Source organism: Gallinula chloropus (genome assembly GCF_964237585.1).
Source record: "Gallinula chloropus genome assembly, chromosome: 16".
Lineage (NCBI taxonomy): Eukaryota > Metazoa > Chordata > Aves > Gruiformes > Rallidae > Gallinula > Gallinula chloropus.
Genome location: NC_140101.1, coordinates 11,040,070 through 11,054,714, shown reverse-complemented (window position 1 = coordinate 11,054,714; position 14,645 = coordinate 11,040,070). Strand labels below are relative to the sequence as shown.

Here is a 14,645-nt window from a genome sequence, read left to right as displayed (position 1 = left end):
CCTCAGGAAACCCCAGTGTAAGGGTGAACCCCAGGCACTGGTGGAGGTGGAGGACAGCAGACCCAGGGAGAAGTGCCAGGCTAGTGGCTATCGGGAGGTCATGTCCCAGAGCAGCAGGACCCAGAGCATCCTTCCAGTGTGGCAAATGGGGCAGGGGGACACGGCTCTTGGGTTCAGAGGTGGGAAAATGATTTGGATGCTGCAGTAAGTGGCTTGGCGAGGTGGGCTTCCAGCTGTCAAAAGGGGCTGCTTGAGCTGAGTGGCTGAAGGATTGCTCCTGTCACAGCCTCAGCTTCACTTGTCTACAGCAAAGTGGGACCCTTTCAACTCCACCCCCTCCTGTCAGCAGACTGCTAGCTCCTCTGCAGCGTCTCTGATGAGCTGAGCTGGGGCAGGTCTCAGCTAGCATGGAGGCAGGAGGGTTGGCTGGCTTCCCACGTCTCTCTTGCCGATGGACTGTCCATCTTTCCTCCAGACATTTGCCCCCAGACCCATGAAGAAGCAGGCAGCGAGGGGTGAGGGGATACCCAAGGAGAGGCTGGCTCAAAGGTAGGCTTGAGCAGCTGCAAAAATCTTGGAGAAATAATGTGATGACCGAGGGAGGAGGCAAAGCCCCCATCAACCCCCACCTTGGAGGCAGCCAGAAGATTGGCTGTGGCCTGACCCATCTGCAGCAGCTGTCGAAATACAAAGAGGGGGGATCCAACCCCACATTCAACACGTCTTGTCCCCTTTCCCACTCTGAGACTGAAGATACAACTTGGTTTTTTTCTGGAACTGAGAAAAATTGAAGCCTCTCCCAGGCAGCGAGTGCTGGGGTGCTCCCAGCTGCCAGGAGGGTAGATGGGAGTTTTTCCAGAGAGGCTCTGGAAGTGCTGGGACGGTGGCTACCAACCCTGCCAGCCATCAGAGGTACAGCACAGCCTGCAAGGCAGCACTGAGGGGCCAGCAACGTGAGGCCATCAGCGTGAGGCCCGCAGCATGAGGCCCGCAGCATGAGGCCCGCAGCGTGAGGCCTGCAGCGTGAGGCCCACCATGCCGCTAGCCCGTGTGGGACGAAGGCTGCGATCCGAGAAGGGTGGGAAGAGCCAGGGATGTGGGGTGAGAGCTGCCAAGATGGAGGCGGATGTGAGCTTTGCTTTTCCATTGGAATGCAAGGAGCTGAAAGCGCTGCATCTCGGTTGGCTCATAAAAAAAAAAGCCGCCTCATTTTGCAAAGGCTCATGGCAAACATCTGCGGGTTCCCAAAACGGGGAATAAACCTCTCCCTGTTAGAGCAGCTCCTGGGGGGAAGGATGCACAGGGAAATTGGGGTGCTTGGGGTTACAAGCCCGGAGAGTGATGGATCTGCAGGGCTCACCTTCCCCCCTCCCCCCAACCTAGCAAAAAAAAGAGGAAGGTGGAGAAGGTGGGGGTATGAAAAGCAGCTGGAGAGCCAAGAATAATTGTATGGCTTTGTGCAAAATTGCTATGGCAATTAAAAGTGCTTTAAGCTTTCTGGAGGGGAAAGAAGAGGTAAGTAAAATGCCCCAGGGCTGGATCATAGCAGAGAGGGAGGTACAGACATCCCCAAGCGTGGCCATGGCACATCAGGGGTGTGCTGCAGGGGGGCTGGGGGATGAGGAAAGCCTGGGTACCAGGAGTTGGGGCAGGAGCCAGGATAAGGGCCAGCACAGGAAACCAGGTGAGTCCCAGAGGGAAGTGATGGGGGAAGCGGCTGCTGCAGGGTGCCCCAGTGCCGAGTGCATCCCCCTGTATCCCAAGGTGGGGGCTTGGAGCCACAGCAAGGCAGGGCTGCCCACGGGTGTGTGCTGGCTTTGCACAATGACATAAACTCACCCAAATTCATTCTTAACTTGCAGTTATTGAGAGGCAGCTAAAATTACCCCTCAAAAATCCCCCGAGCCCTTCTGTTCTGATGAAATCTTATTCCTCCCTACAAGCATCATGTACCAGCACCTTCCACGTATCCCCATCTGGCCCTGTCCAAGGTGCACCGGATCTTACGTCCAGGAGCAATTAAATCAGCAGCACAGCAATTATTGCCCCACACAGCCTCTGCGGTCCTAGTCCACATGTCCTGTAACCCCTATAAGCCCTATGGGGGAGGGAGAAATAAGCATCACACGCAGGCTCTCTAGCAAGATGCTTCCCACTCCAGATTGTCCTCAGCCTGGCCAGGGCTTCATGAGGATGCTCTCCAGCCATGGCAGGATAGCTTTTAAAGGGCAGATCTTTCCCAGAGCTGCACACCAGCCTCTGTGAGCATCTTTTGCAGAGGGCTCAGTCTCCCCTGGAATCCTGAGAGCTGGGGCTTTGGATAGTTTGTGCCCCAAGGGGTTAAACACTGGGAGATCTGGTCTGGAAAAGGAAAGAAGGGCTGGTTTTGGAAATTGCAGCTTGATAGGTTGGGGTGCAGTGGCCTCAAAAGATGGTGCATTGGAGGAGGAGGGAAGGAAGGGTCTCTATCAGTGCAAGGCAGTTGGCAGTTCTGCCTGGAGCTGCTGGAGAGAAGGACCCGGTTGCAATGAGATAGACATGCTGATTGCAATGAGACACAGCTGCTCTGTGCAGGTGCCAGCTGCCTCCCCAGATCCACCCTCCGATGCAGGAGCCCTCCCTCATGGGATTGGCAGGAGGCAAGGTGCAGGGCTGGGTGTTGTGTTGGAGCCTGGGCCCTCCCCTTGCTCAGGTGAGAGGAAGGAAGCTGTAAGGAGAGGAGGAGCTGAGGGTGTGGTAGGGTTATTGCTGGCAGAGGGCAGTTCCTGGGGTTTCTGGGCTGGTTGAGGAGGTGCTGAGGCTCAGCAGCTGTCCAGGTAACAGGGGAGGCCCCGGGGAGTTTGCAGCCTGGGAGGGATGGGGAGGTGGATGAGTGGTGTGGGGAGGGTGTGCTGCTTGCAGAGTGGCCCAGCCTGCTGCCTCCCAGGAGCAGGGCAGGCTGGTGTTAGCAAAATATCGGGCTTGTTTTGGGGGTCTTTTTAGCCATAGAGGTGGGTGTGAGCTGCGTTGCTTTGGGGAGTGGGGGGCACCTGACTGCCCCCTCTGCAGGGGCTGTGTGGTGAGGGGCTGTGGTCCTGCTCTTCCTGGGGTAGGTGCAGCTTTGCCCTGTTCTGTGGGGTTTATTTGTTGGATGTGGCCTTGGGGTGGTTTGAAAGCCCTTTCCCTGGTGCTGTCCCCCCGTTAGTCTCTCTCCAGAGTGTAACTTGTTCCTTGTCTCTCACATGGACCTGCTTCACCCATGGTGGGGCTGAGGGTTGGTGACAGGTCTGAGCACCTTCTCTCTGTCCTTCAAGGAGTTAAACTCACTGGGCTGAAAGCCATACCAGAGCTGTCCTCTTCTTGCTGCCCTGAGCTTGGGGGCCGAGCGGGTCCCCAGCAATGTGCGAGCAGACACAGGAGGGTCTTTCTGCCTGGGTTTCCCTATGTGCTCTTCAGGTCTGCCTCCATGTATGCCCAGCCAGGAGCTCTTCAGCATTGCCCTGGGAGCGCTGGGGCCAGGCTGTTTGTTCACGCTCTTTGAACCCCCCCTGCTCTGCAGTGAAGAGCTCTCTCCTGATGTGCCAGGCCCTGCAGGGTGGCAGGGAAGGCAGCTGGAGGGCTGCCCACAATGGCAGCAATGCCCAGGAAAGCTGGGCTCAGCAGGTTGGTGGGTGGCTCCATGACCCTGGCCCTGCTCGCAGTTGAGCTGATAGGGGCATCGAAACTTCAGGAGCCAGCTAAGGCTTCCCTGCTATCCCCCCTGCTGCCCTTTGCCTCAGGGAGGATCTGGGCTTTGGGCTTATTCACGGTTGTTGGGGAGAGGCAGAGGGAACAGCGTGGAGTGGGGACTGGAGGAATGCCTGGGGATGGGATGGGCATGAGTTTGTGCCAAGTGGATCGGAGAGGATGGGTGCCTGCTTGGGCAGAGGGCTCATTGGGTGGCACCTGTTTGTTCTCATCCTTGTGGGTAAGGACTCCCCTCTCAGTGGCTGCCCCTTGGCCTGGCTGTGTGCTGGGGGCTGTGCTGAGAGCCCCGGGGCACCATGCCATCAGCTGATCCTGCTGCTGGCACAAGAGGTTTCCCAGTTTGTCTGTGGTGCTTCTGACACGGTCATCCTGTGTCCTCATCCTTTCCTTGGAGCAAGGTGGGCTGCAGAGCCGGCGGCTTGGGAAGCCAGGCTCAGCCTCTGTGTTTCCCAGCCTCTGGAGCGATGTGCTCACGCCAAGACTGTTGTCCTGCCGATGCTCAGTGCTGAGAAAACGGAGCAAGGGGCTCCTCTGGCCCAAAGGCTGGGACCAGCACCCTGACATAGATCCACAAGAAGGTACCCCAGGAGGCAGCTGGCGGGGGGATGCAGGAAGAGGGGCTGCACAAGGGCTGCCTGGGGCCTGTGCTGCATGCCCCAGCATGGACTGCGTGAATCTCCAGCTCTGCAGCTATGCCTGTCCTCCAGCATGGCAGAGGGGAATTGTCTCTACTCGGGGAGTGAGCAGCTGGAGGATGTGAGGGGATGAGCAGGGAGCAGGCAAGGCTTTCCTCCCACGTGTTCTTGCTAATGAAAACCAGGAGCTGTGCAGCCTCAGCGTGCAGCTCTGCCTTGTGAAGACCTCACTGCAGAGCTCTCCAGGCATCCCCTGGGCAGCATGGCCCCTTGGCTGGGACTGCCTGGCAAGGTGGACGATGGCAGCAGGGGCCAGTGCATGGAGACCAGGGAGGTCTGGTTCTAACAAGGGCTGCATTGGGCTGACTTGGCGATGCCTAGGTTGGATGCCTTCCCCTTCAAGTGGGAAATGTTAGGTTTGGACTTGGTTTGAAGTGAGCTTGTGGTGTGTGCAGCAGCTCCTTGGGGTTCTCACATCTCTGCCCTAACTTTTGGGGGCTTTTTAAGGACGGTCTGGGTAGGAGGTCTGCCAGCCAAATTCTTGTTTGAATAGGATGCTGACAGCTTGATTGCAAAGTGTTGCTGTGGGGTAGTATTTACCCTCCCTGGGGGCAAATGTGATGGTGCATCCCCAACGGTAAAGGTCTTTCTCCTCCAAGCTGGATGCCATAACTAGTGCTCTGGCTCCTGCCCTGATTTCTGGGGCTCACAAGGGCACTGGCTGATCTCTATCAAGGCCCTTTGTGTGTTTGCCTCAGTTTTCCTGGAGACTTACCTGTCCCCACCATGGGGCTGTATCTGCAGCTGTGAAATGACTCTGCCAGAGTAAACTCACGCTGTGTTCATCCCCTGGAGCCCTTCTCTGCCACCTGAGTCTCCTCCTGTCTCTCACTTGCAGTCTCAAACAATGAACTACGTGGGGCAGCTTGCTGAGACCGTCTTTGTCACGGTGAAGGAGCTGTACCGGGGTCTGAACCCCGCCACCCTGACAGGCTGCATCGATGTTATTGTGGTGAGGCAGCCCGACAACTCCTTCCAGTGCTCCCCGTTTCACGTGCGCTTTGGGAAGCTGGGTGTGCTGCGCTCCAAGGAGAAGGTGGTAAGTGGTGCCTGCCCTGGGACTATGATTCCTCTCTGGCCCCTCCAGATCTAGGACCTCCCATGACCCACAGGTTATGGGAGAACTTTGAAGGGGATGGGAGCCTTGCTGAAAGGTGTGCTTGCTAATTTTTGGAGGGGATGCTCCTGAATGAAAGCTAGCCTCTTTCAGAGAGGAATGTGCTTCCCAGGAAAATTGGGAGAGGTCCCATACCTCAAAGGCTGAGTGGCTGTCAGCCCTGTGAGCAACCTAACCAGTCCCCTCCCTGGGAAGTACCTTTCTGCACACCGATGGGTGAGCAGGCTCTGATGGACAGGGTGCTTCTTCCCCTTGCCAGGTGGACATTGAAATCAACGGGGAGCCTGTCGACCTGCACATGAAGCTGGGTGACAACGGGGAGGCCTTCTTTGTCCAGGAGTCAGAGGAGAATGAGGTTGGTGATGAAGAGGTGCTGTGAGTCTGCGTCCTCCTATGACCACCTGGAAGCACAGGGTTGAGGTAGAAGGACCAGATTTTTGACTCTTTGTCTTCCCTGGGGTGACTCCCTTATCACCTCTGATGTTTTGTGTGTCTGGGAAGGTTCCTACCTCAAGGACCTTGCAACCAGTGTGGAGGATCTGAAGTACTGGAGTACCCTGAGGGAGCATTAGACCAAATATCTGCATCTCAGACTGTCCTCCCTCCCTGGTCATGGCTGCTGGCCAGCCAGGAAGACATCTCAGAGCTTGGCCTCTTGGAGGATCTTGTGACAGGGATGAGAGTGAGCCAGATGCTGTGGCAGGCTGCCTGCTCCACTGGGAAGTGGGATGAGACTAGTTGTGGTGTCCAGAAATTTTGGAAGCTGTCTCCCAGGCTGACTGGTGGTTGGTGCCAGCTTGGGCTGGGTTTGAGAGCAGGGAGAGGGCTGTGCAGCTGAATCCTCTCTGCAGCCTTTGTAATTCTGGACTACAATGCCATCTCCTGCCTGCCTCTCTTTGTCCATGTTGAAGATGTCTGTAGCTTGTAGCTGGATATCCCTGCTTTTATTTTTCTTCACATGTACAAAACCTTTTCTTTTGGGCCTAGCCACAAAACCACCCCCAGGCTGAGGGCTTGGTGATGTCAGTTGTGCTGGTAGTATGTACTGTGCATCATAGATGAGAGCCATGAGCTGGAGGACACTGGGGCTGATGGGCTCTTCCACCCCTGTTTCAGGGCAGCATCCCCTCCCGTCTCTGCACGTCCCCCATCCCCAGGGAGCAGAGCCCAGAGGATGCTGCTCAGCCCTCTCCTGGGCAGGAGAGCCCCAGTGCTGAAGCGACCCTGCACAGGAGGAGGCGGCGCAGGAGGAAGCCCAAGCGGAAGGAGGTGCCAGACTCGGAGTTAGAGGGCTGTGAGGAGACCAAAAGTGAGATGTCTGTGGAGGAGCCGTACAGGCCCAGGTGAGTGGCTTGGTGCGGGCAGGGTGATGTGCTGGGTCTAGCCTGTGATGCCCATCAGCATCAAAAGATGGGGACAGTGTTTTGAGTCGGACCCCAGCCTCCTGTGGAGTAGAAAGCTGGTGGAAATGGTTCTGTTGGGCATTGTCAGCTTCCCAGGTGAGGAGGCTGGTGCCTGAGGCAGTGTAACTGACCTCTTTACTCCTCTGCAGTGATCCAGTGTACTTCTCCTTTGCTGATCTCCCTGAAGAAGAAACCAGGTCGCTGCAGTCTCTGGAGACATATCCTTACTCCGATGGGGAGCTGGCCTCTGCTAGCAGGTAACGGGCAGAGCCAGGGTGTCCTGCTCTGCTTTGAGAGCAGCAGATGTGCCTTGCTGGGGAGGTGTTGAGGGAAAACGGATCTGGGGGTGTCAGAAAAGAGGGTTTTCTTGGCTAGTGAGGGATGCTTCTGGCCATGGTTGCAGATGCAAGAAGCCTGTGTGCACAGGGGTCTCCCACTTCTGCTGCTGAGCTGCTTCTGGGCAGCTGGTGGCATAGCACTGGCATAGTGTGTTGTGTCCTTGGGCCTCAGCTTCCTGTGGGTCTTGCTTGTTTGTCAGTTTTATGGGGCAGAACTGACTCTACAGGAAACCAACCCCAGAGCATTCTTGGCCCTAAATGTCCTTGCAATGATTGCAAAGCATGGGGTTGTAGGGGAGATGAAGTCCAACATTCCTTTCTCCTCTTGTAGCCCTATCCTGAGCCATCCATCTTCTCCCAAAAGTGACTCTGAGCTGGAGATCAAACCACAGGAGAGTTTTGCTCTAGGGTCTGAATCCCATGTGCAGTGGACCTGGGGAAGGCTCCCTCAGGTGAGTCCCTGCTCTTGCTCTTTAGCAGCTGGTGGGAGGGGGTGTCTGAAAGGCCTGCAGAAAGTGGAGGCTGTGGCCAGGCAGCCTTAGATGAGCCTGTCCTATTCTGCCTGATGCTTTGGGCAGCTTCCCATCCTCAAACCTGTTGTTCTGCTTTCTTTGAGGTGAATAAATCGGAACGAGTTGAACCAGCCAAATCCACAAGGACCTTTGCTGCCACAGAAACTACTGTCTCTGTGACACCAGTCCCAGTGGATGAGACAAACCATCTTGTTGCCACCTCTAGAGATTTGGGAGGAGGTCTGAGCCCAGCGGGGCATCAGGATGCACAGTGTTCCTCCACTGCATCTGCTGTTGAGCCAACACCTGCACCCAGGGATGGGAATGGTCTCCCCAGGCTGAAGGACATCCCTAGTGCTGTGGGGGCAGAGAGCTCATTGGAAGCCTCCTCAGCCCCAGAAGAGAAACAGGAGGGAGGCGGCAGTGTTGTGCCAGAGGTTCAGATGGATGTGGAGCCCTTTGAGGGAGCTGCTGCTCCAAGGCAGGTGGGCTCTGAGGGCCCTGAGCCACAGCTGGAAAGCCAGAGGAGACAAGGTGAGCTGGTGACTGGTGCTGCTGGAAGCAGTGTGTGAGCTGGAGATGTATTTGACTTGGATGGGGAGGGGGTGGGTTGTTCTCAGTGTAACTCCATGACCAACCTGGGTTTTCATGGAGTGACATGTTTGCTTTGCCTTCTCTGTGTGCCACCAGCTCCTCTGCTTTGAAGAGCTGCTCTTCAGGTTTCCTCCTTTCAAACCACTTGGCTCCCCAGGAAAGCTTTCTTGCCTTACATTTCTCAAAGTCCATCCTTGGATGTCACCCCATTTGCATGCTTAGAGGAGTTCTCAGCAGCATAGACCACACCTTAACTTGAAGTGTCTGGCAAGGCCTGGTCTGACTGCTGTCTTCATCCTGAGCATACCAAGTCAGGTGGAAAGTTGTGCTGAGCAAAGCATGCCCTGGACAGTGTATATAAGGACTTTTGTGGTGTTACCTGTGCTAACCAACCTTGTCCCTCTAACAAAATTGTCTCCCTGAGGAAGAGCCCCTTGGGATTCCTCACTGTACAGGGAGGGAGATCACAAAGTGTTATCTTGCCTGATGCTAACTTCAAATGGCACCTTCAGGTTGTCATAGCAGAACACGGGCAGGACTTTGGCCTGTCCTTTGTGTCCACTTGGCAAGTGGTCTCATGCCAGTGCAGGTGTCTTGAGGTACATCTGCTGATGTTGATTTTAAGGCAGCTTTTCAAGTAGGAAGAGAGGTGCCCTTCTGTATGATACATGACTATGGTAGAGGAAAATGCTGTTAGCTTTCTTGGTAGATGCTGAGATGACCAACCCAGGTGATCCATTTAAGCTCTCTCCCTTCTGTCTGTGCATTGAGGATCCATTAAAAGAAGTCCTCACTTGGGCCCCAGTGATGTTTACCTGGAAGACCTCTCCAAACTGGATGAGAAGCAAGTGGCTCTCTATTTCCCTAGGAGGTATGGGTTGTCCCAGACAGCCAAGTTCAGACCTTCCTGAGTATTAATTCCCTTACGGCAAAGAATTGGAGGTCTGTCTAAAGCTATTGTCTGATGCTTCCACTGTTTTTCCTCTTGCTGGTAGTGACACAGAGCAGAGTTCAAAGCCTGTGGCAGACCCTAGTGACCCTCTGTGTGTCCAGCCACCATCTGACTTGCCCACCGACAGCCCCATGGACTCCGACTCCGATTTGATGCCTGACGTTGCCCTGTCCCTGTGTGGAGGCCTGGGGGGGACAAAGCAGATTCCTCGCGGTAGGTGGGAGGGGAGGGGAGGGGGAATCTGGTGTCCTGAAATCTGTTACACCAGTGGCATGACACAGCTTCTGTCCCACCAGAGAAGTTCATGGAGCACATGGTCTCCTACCAGCAGTTTGCAGAGAATCCAGGACTCATCGATGACCCAAACCTGGTGATACTGATGAACAAGAAGTGAGTAGCCTGGTCTTCCTCCTGCTTCATCCCAGGATGACCAGTCACTCCTGCAGGAGTGCTACTCCATCCCAGATGACAATTATACCACTGTAGTTGTGGGAAGGACCTTCTGGCCATGCTGCAGGATGGTGATCTGGAAATAGCTCTTGCTTCAAGAGTGGTGATGTTCCCTCTTGCTTCTTTCAGGTATTACAACTGGGCAGTGGCTGCTCCCATGGTCTTGTCCCTGCAAGCTTTCCAGAGGAACATTCCTGAGGTCGGTGGCACATGCTTCTCAGCAGGGCTTGAAGAGTGCAGTGGGGCTGCAAGAGGTCAAGCTGCCCATCTGGGGCTATGCAGGCAGCCTGGGGCAGAGCTAAACGTTGTTCCAGCCCACAAATCCTGAGGTCTGTCTCTTTCCCCAGAGGTACCTCAGGGTGGCTTTTAGATACCTGGGTACTACTGATGCCTGGAGAGCAGAGATTTTCCTTGTTGAAAGTCTCCTTTTCTGGTGGCTGTATCTGTGCAAGGCTGGCACCCCAAACCATTATAACTTTCACCCCAAACCATCTCACTCATCATGTGTGGTGGGAGTCACACATCCTGTTAATAATTTTGCAAAGGAAACCCTGCCTGGCAAATGTCTCCTTGGCCTGTTGGCAGCTGAACCTCCCTGGGCTGAGGACCAACTTTATCCCATGTTCTGCCACAGAGCACCATTGACCGACTGGTGAAGGAGAAGATGCCCAAGAAAGGCAGAAGGTGGTGGTTCTCTTGGAGGAGGAGAGAATTCCTGGTGGAGGAGGTGTGTTTGCAGCAGTGGCTGTGAGAACCATGTCCCCATGCATTGTCACCTCTCTTACTGCTCCAAGTGGCAGTACAACAGATCCTACTCATGGCACTGAGGTGCTGATGACACCGCTGTCTTCTTGTAGCAGTCAAGGCCTGGGAAAGCCAACGTAGGGATGCTGCAGCATGGCTCTGCTCAGCAGAGGTAAGTGTCCCTCTCCCAGCTTGCCTTTAGGAGTCTGTGTGTGCTCTTGATCTCTTCTCCTACGTGACCAGCTATTCCCATGTCTACCTGATGTATGAAGGATGAGAAAGCTGTGTTAAGGCTCTGGCTGACCCTGGTCCAGCCAAGATCCTCCATGGCTGCTTCTTGGTGTGTTGTCCTGGGTCCCCTCCATATATCTCCTGCTGCTCATGGGGAAAACTATGGTCTGCACAGTAAAGCCAACATGCTCTTCCCTCCTTTGTGTAGGCAGAAAGAGGAGGTGTCATCCAGTGATGATGAGCCCCTGCACCCTGGAGACATGTTAGCAGCGGATGCCCCTGCACAGAAGTCTCAGCCAACCTACAAGAAAACCCTGCGACTCTCCTCTGAGCAAATCGTATGTACTTTACTCCCTCACTGCCTGCTTGTGTGTGTAGGGGTGAGACAGCCCTTAAACAGGTCTATTCTACTCCTGACCTCATGCTTTTATAGGGTATCCAAGCATCTGGTCCTGGGTAGCCACCTTGTAGAGGCTTGAGGACTCTAGCCTGGCTAGGTGGCCTCTGGTGTGACCCAGGGGTGGTGTACCCCTTTTGTTCCCCTCGGCCATAGGAAAGGCTGAATCTGCAGGATGGCCCCAACGAGGTGGCATTCAGTGTGACAACTCAGTACCAGGGCACCTGCCGCTGCGAGGCCACCATCTACCTGTGGAACTGGGATGACAAGGTGGTGATCTCTGACATCGACGGCACCATCACCAAGTAAAGGGCTTCCTCCCACCCCGTGTCCCTGCTCCCCCTCGTTAGGGGGAAGTGTCCTTTCAAGGCTTGCATTAGCAGCTAGGAAGGACCACAAGTCACATTATCTTCTGGATATCCACCAGGCTGGATCAGCCTAACGTGGTGTCTGTCTTTTATAGGTCAGATGCTCTTGGGCACATCTTGCCACATCTGGGAAAAGACTGGACTCATCATGGGATTGCCAAGCTCTTCCACAAAATCCATCTGTAGGCACCGGAATTAATGAGGCCAAGGGGAGGTGGGAGGATGAAGGAGGAGAGGCTGAGTGGGAGCCAGTCAGGGCTCCTTCATCGCTGATGCTGCCCAAAATAGCCCAGCTTTCTGCTGTGGGTGATGCTGGTTGCTGGCTGGGCTGCCTAGATGATGTTGGAGCCTCCCACGGGAGGAGATGCGGGCGCTGCCTTCCCTGGGAGAGGTGGAGGCTTTGCGGGGCAGATGTAGCAGAGCCCCGCGGTGGCATCGCGCAGGATCACCCCGCGGAGCGCGCTGTCAGCTCCCCCCGGCGCCCCGCGGCTCGGGGCCGGTTCCCCCAGCGCCCGCCCCGCCGTGCGACGCGGTCCCGCCCGGCCCGCGGCTCCGTCCCCGGCACCCGTGGCCACTAAGAGGCACTGTGGGCCCGCGGATGCCTCATCCCGGGCTCAGGGTCGGGGGACGGGGCTCTGGGGCTGCCCTCGCTCTCATCTTCCATCCCGCAAGAGCACCGTAGCCGCCCACCCGGCCGTGCCGGCTGCCTGGGGGGTGGGGGGGGGGATGCTGCAGGGGTCTGGGGGGCTGCAGGGGCCGCGGCTGGCTCCCCGCGGGCAGCCCGGGGTGGGAAGGGCGCCGGTCCCGCCCGGGCACCGAGCGGCGAAGGGCGCTTTGCGGCCGGGGTTGGGGGGCGGCTGCTGGGAAGGACCCGGAGGGTGGTACGGGGTCCCCCTCCCGTGCTGCCCCCCGGCAGCGCTGAGGCAGGTGGGGATCCGTCTTAGCCGAGTCCCGGGGTGGTGTTTGTGAAGTTGTTTGTGAAGGGGTGTCTGGGGTTTTGGGCTTAGGACGGGTACTCTGCCTCATCCTCCCTCTTCCTCCTCCACCTCAGAGTGGGAGGACACCCTGTCCAGGGCACAGCTCAGAGGGCTCCCCTGTGCTCTCTCTAGGAATGGCTACAAGTTCCTCTACTGCTCAGCCAGGGCCATCGGTATGGCACACATCACCAAGGGCTACCTCAAATGGGTCAACGACCAAGGCTGTGCCCTCCCCAAGGGTCCCATCCTGCTCGCCCCCAGCAGCCTCTTCTCTGCCTTCCACAGGTGCCGCATCCTCTCTTTCTCCCCAGCCTTGTGCCTCCTACACCCTTGGGAACAGCACCCCCCATTCCCCAGCTTGATGCTGAGGGAAGTTGCAGCCTTAAACTGCTTCTGGCCTCCTCGATGCCTTTCTTGGGAGGCAGCTGGGGAACTGCCTGCCCTCCCTGGAGCTTCATGGTGAAGCTTCTGCAGTGCACAAAATCTGAGCCCCGTACAGCCTGGCTGCCCAGGGGTCACTGATGCCACTCTGACCTCTGCTCTGTCCTTGCATCTTGTGCTGCAGGGAGGTGATTGAGAAGAAGCCAGAGGTATTCAAGGTTGCCTGCTTGACAGACATCCAAAACCTGTTTGCCACAAAGCTGCCCTTCTACGCGGCCTTTGGGAACAGAGTAAACGTGAGTGAGTCTCCTGGGGCGGAGGGAGGGCTCGGGCTGAGGTGGTGGTGATGCCTTCCTGCAGCTCTCACGCCTTGCCTGGCCTCCTTGGCAGGATGTCTATGCTTACAAGCAAGTGGGCCTGCCAGAGAGCCGCATATTCACCGTCAACCCGAAGGGAGAGCTGATCCAGGAGCTCACAAAGAACCACAAGTCAACGTAAGCGACCTGCTTGTTCCTCAGTACCTTTGGGTCAGCCCAGCTTTAACCCAGGCCAGCACCTTGTAGGGTAGAAATGGAACCAAAACCCCAAAGACTTAGAGCCAGCTTATTGCAGCAGCTTCTGTCTTACCACCACAGGTACGAGCGGCTGTCAGAGCTGGTGGAGCTGATCTTCCCTCCCCTGGGGCAGAGTGGGAGCATCGCTCTGGTGTGCCCGGAGTACAGCCACTTTGCCTACTGGAAACCTGCCCTGCCTGCTGTTGACTTGGAGGCCTTCTCCTGACCTGCTGCCTGTAGAGACCTGACCCAGGGCTCTCCTGGGCATCCCCCACCAGGACTGGGTGCTCCAGGCACACCTCCACATCCCTGTTTGTTGTTCAGGGATTTTGCACTTCCAACATGGATCACGTTCTGTGTTAGAAACACCCACAGCGAGTCAGAGGGAGCTCTGACTCTGCAAACCCTCTGTTACTAAGGGGGAATTCCTGTCAGCTGGCTCTCTTCTCACTGTTCTTAACATCTTAAAAGCCCAGCTCTTTTCCTTAAAGGTGGCTGTGGGTCATTTATTTATTGATGAGCCTCTGGCATAGCTATTTCTACCTCCAGTATGACCAGTGTTCCCAGACAGTGCAGCTACCTGCAGTCTGGTAGCTGAAGGAGCGAAGCTGGCCGGGGGCTTAATGACTCATTATGGTGGATGGAAGCTGTTGAGGTTTTGAGTATTCTTTGCTGATATTCACTAATAGCAATAATTAATAAACAGTGCCTTAATTTAGACTGCCTCTTGTCCACTGTAGCCCTGGGCATAGGAGTGGGAGCCAGGCTCCATGTCCCTTTACAGACGTGGGTGGGTTAACCCTGCTGCCAGACCCTGGCATGGGGGTCTGGGGGACATGGGGACAGGACACCCAGCTTCCTTGGCCTGTGCAGCAGCTGCACTAGAGAAGGACTTTATTTTTTTGCTTGCTACCTCTAGGTAACACTGCAGAATTGATTTGATGTCTGTGCATGGGGCTGTGTCTCCTGTTAGCTCATGGCCTGTCTTGTGCCAGGCACTTATTCCTGTGCCTCCATAGCAAGTGCTGGAGTGGAGCTCAGCTTCCCCCAAGCAGGGGTGGGTGGCACTGGCCCCCCGCTCTCTCCCCTGCCTGGCAACTTCTCTGAAACTCAGTGCCCAGCACTGCTGTCCAAGCCAGCTTGGTGTACCTACATAAAACAAGAGAAGGGGCAGGAGTACTGTTGGCCTCCTTCCTCCAGTCAGGC

At 56.1% G+C, this 14,645-nt stretch overlaps 1 protein-coding gene across 1 annotated transcript; it reads left to right on the top strand.

Annotated features, from left to right (window-relative positions):
• Positions 1 to 5,268: 5,268 nt before the first annotated feature.
• Positions 5,269 to 13,665, top strand: LPIN3 (lipin 3; the record flags this gene model as incomplete). Its single annotated transcript, XM_084271522.1, has 19 exons — positions 5,269 to 5,460; positions 5,798 to 5,893; positions 6,655 to 6,881; positions 7,091 to 7,198; positions 7,611 to 7,731; positions 7,896 to 8,325; positions 9,157 to 9,256; positions 9,381 to 9,550; positions 9,634 to 9,727; positions 9,917 to 9,986; positions 10,422 to 10,514; positions 10,645 to 10,703; positions 10,971 to 11,100; positions 11,316 to 11,464; positions 11,623 to 11,709; positions 12,637 to 12,789; positions 13,070 to 13,181; positions 13,276 to 13,379; positions 13,521 to 13,665. The coding sequence occupies 19 exons, from the start codon at positions 5,269 to 5,271 to the stop codon at positions 13,663 to 13,665; spliced, it is 2,640 nt and encodes an 879-aa protein (XP_084127648.1).
• Positions 13,666 to 14,645: the final 980 nt, after the last annotated feature.